We start from the raw sequence: 2,500 nt of genomic DNA, 5'->3' as shown, positions 1-2,500 counted from the left end.
CTTTTGTTTAGTTCTTTTTCAGACGCCCTTAAAAACCAAGCCTTTGTTTTTTAACTACATTACCAAAATAGGAAAATTATTTTTTTAGACAGTTGATAATAAAACTAGTTGAAAAATTTAAACTGGTTTGAAAACTTCGACCCAGTTTGAAAAATATAAACTGGTTAAAAAAATTGAAACCACGAAAAAAATTAAACCACGGCATATACGTTCTGCTGGTTAATCATCGCACCTTCAATTTTTGCCAAGTGAGTTTTCGCTGAATTGAAAGTGGATGAACTACAGCGCAGTAGCGTTCCCTTGCAATGGCAATCAGAGTAAAAACGGAACTATCAGCTCCGACCCACGCCATCCTCCTCAACGACAGGCAAATTGCATTCCCAGGCATTGCATCAGGGTTATTAATAAGAGAGTGACGGTAGACGAAATAAGCAAAGAGGAAGGTGGGATAAATGATGTCCGCCACAGCGAGGTTCAGAAGGAGATAGTTGAAAGGAGTCCTATGAGATAAAATAAGAATGTAACTGATTCCATCAATAACTCTGAAAAATATTGAATCAGTAAATTTAATTGAAAGCATCGCCGCCCTCATATATCTTGATGTTACGTTCCCCGCAACGGTTTTTGGGATTCCGGTTATTATGTGTTCCGTACGCCCCACCGTGTTGATTCCATAAAAGTTCAATAAAAGTTCAATTAACTACAAAAACACAGAAAATTACTACAATTACAGAATTGTCCCAAAGAATTTTGTCCACCATTGTTGATATTTAAAATCACTGACTTCGACCCTTAAACTCCACACCCTCCCTACCCACTTTGCCGCACCCCTCGACAATTTCACTGTTTGTCTTGCCCCTGTGTACCCTTGGATAGAGAACTGGACCAAGAGATTTCAATGGTGTTAATGTTAAGTGTGTACCTCATATCACGATTTTTGATTATGACGAAACATACGAGTGAGTTTCCAGCGATGCTTGTAATGGCTATTACACAGTTGACTGTTGCAAGGGTAATATCAATCGAATCAAACATATTACTGGGATTTTTGACCACCTCTGCAGTTTTATAGTCACCTAGAAAGGAAAAAGACATTCACTGTGTTATTTGGTATCTTGGAAATGCATGTACAACATATGAAAGCGAATTAATTAATTAATTAATTAATAAGATGATAAATAAATGGTTGAACTTTATAAAATTAGGTTTCTAAGCAAGTACCAACGTAATGAATAAAACAGGAGCCCCGTATACTGGGTTAAGGATTTCCTCAGCAACATAAAGATTATAAAAAATCCAAAGCTGATGTAACAAAAAAAATTAATATGCTATTAAAAGTCAATATTTCGAACTGAGGTACCTGTTTTCTTCATCAGGGTTTTACAAGTAATGACTGCGGTACAATGTGAATAGTGATATGTTATGTAATACGATACAATACCTAAGATAAAGAATTTAATTAACGTAAGCGGTACAATAATTACCCCCGCAGGGTTTTGGCCCCTCTGGGACAACACCCGACGAGGCAACATAGAAGCTCCAGCTTAAAAAGGGAAATTGCGCAAATTAATATGTAAATTGGTAGATATTGTATAGGGAAAAGCAATCTCGATTTGCTCAACCGAGCGCGCTAGGTGGTATTGGTATTGTTTACCGTGTTCGCGAGGTGATCTGGGTATCTTGAGTCACGGGGCAGAAAGTCACGTCTATCGAAGATTGAAGGTGAGTAATTTTCGAATATTTTACAGCGATTCCTTTTATTTTGAAAATCAAAGATTACTGTATCTGATGGAAAATATATTGCCTGGTGTTGTTCCTCAACAATAGTTTCCCTATTTATTAGTCCACGCCAATCGTAACGATATACCGGCATGCGGCGGGAGCTGATTTTTGTTTTATGCACCTGATCGTGATTTTGCTTGACAAACTTCCAACTGCGAATCGATTTGTGCTTACTGTAGTGAAAGTGTTCTCATGAAATGGTGAGTAAAAACTCGCTTCCCGTCAGTTGTTTAATTCAGAGTGTAATTCGCGGTTTATTTGTAGGTTTTTACGGCGTCTTCTTGTCGCTTGTTATACCCGATGAGAACAAACAATTTCAAGTGCTGTGAAAATTGGGTGTGTCAATAAATCGACTGTTGTTTTCAAGATAGCTTCGAGGGTGTACTTATTCCCCGAACATTAGTTTTTGTAAAAACCATTTGAATTTTTATTACCTGTGCTTTTTGGTGGGACTTGTAGTTGCCTCCGTGGTGAAAAATTGTGTGAAAACTAACTTGATTCATCGATCGTCGATCAAAGCTGAAATACCGCTTCGCATTGCGTGATGACTCAGGAAGGAATACTTTAGGAACGATTGGAAAAACTGGAAAGGTCTCGCAGAGGACATTTGTCGACAATAACAAGATTGTGCAATGAAATGGACGAAAATCTGAACGACTTCAGCAATGTTGTGAAGGTATGAGCTGAACAATCCCATCTAAATACGCCCCCCCCCCCC

At 38.1% G+C, this 2,500-nt stretch overlaps 1 protein-coding gene and 1 pseudogene across 2 annotated transcripts in view; one reads left to right on the top strand and one right to left on the bottom strand.

The window, feature by feature from the left end:
* LOC137995370 (uncharacterized) overlaps positions 1 to 2,500 on the top strand; it is a 198,608-nt pseudogene that overhangs the window by 25,469 nt on the left and 170,639 nt on the right.
* The window catches only part of LOC137994592 (neuropeptide FF receptor 1-like), a 26,460-nt gene that overhangs the window by 8,384 nt on the left and 15,576 nt on the right, over positions 1 to 2,500 (bottom strand). For both annotated transcript variants that reach the window (XM_068840195.1, XM_068840194.1), the window contains exons 3-4: positions 923 to 1,076; positions 233 to 500 (exon numbers count right to left, since the gene is read on the bottom strand). In XM_068840195.1, the coding sequence (XP_068696296.1) occupies positions 233 to 500; positions 923 to 1,035 (381 nt within the window). In that variant the 5' untranslated portion in view covers positions 1,036 to 1,076. The remainder of the gene's footprint in view (positions 1 to 232; positions 501 to 922; positions 1,077 to 2,500) is intronic.

The sequence above is a fragment of the Montipora foliosa genome, chromosome 3 (assembly GCF_036669935.1).
Source record: "Montipora foliosa isolate CH-2021 chromosome 3, ASM3666993v2, whole genome shotgun sequence".
NCBI classification, from domain to species: Eukaryota; Metazoa; Cnidaria; class Anthozoa; order Scleractinia; family Acroporidae; genus Montipora; species Montipora foliosa.
This window is presented reverse-complemented; position numbering and strand designations above follow the sequence as displayed.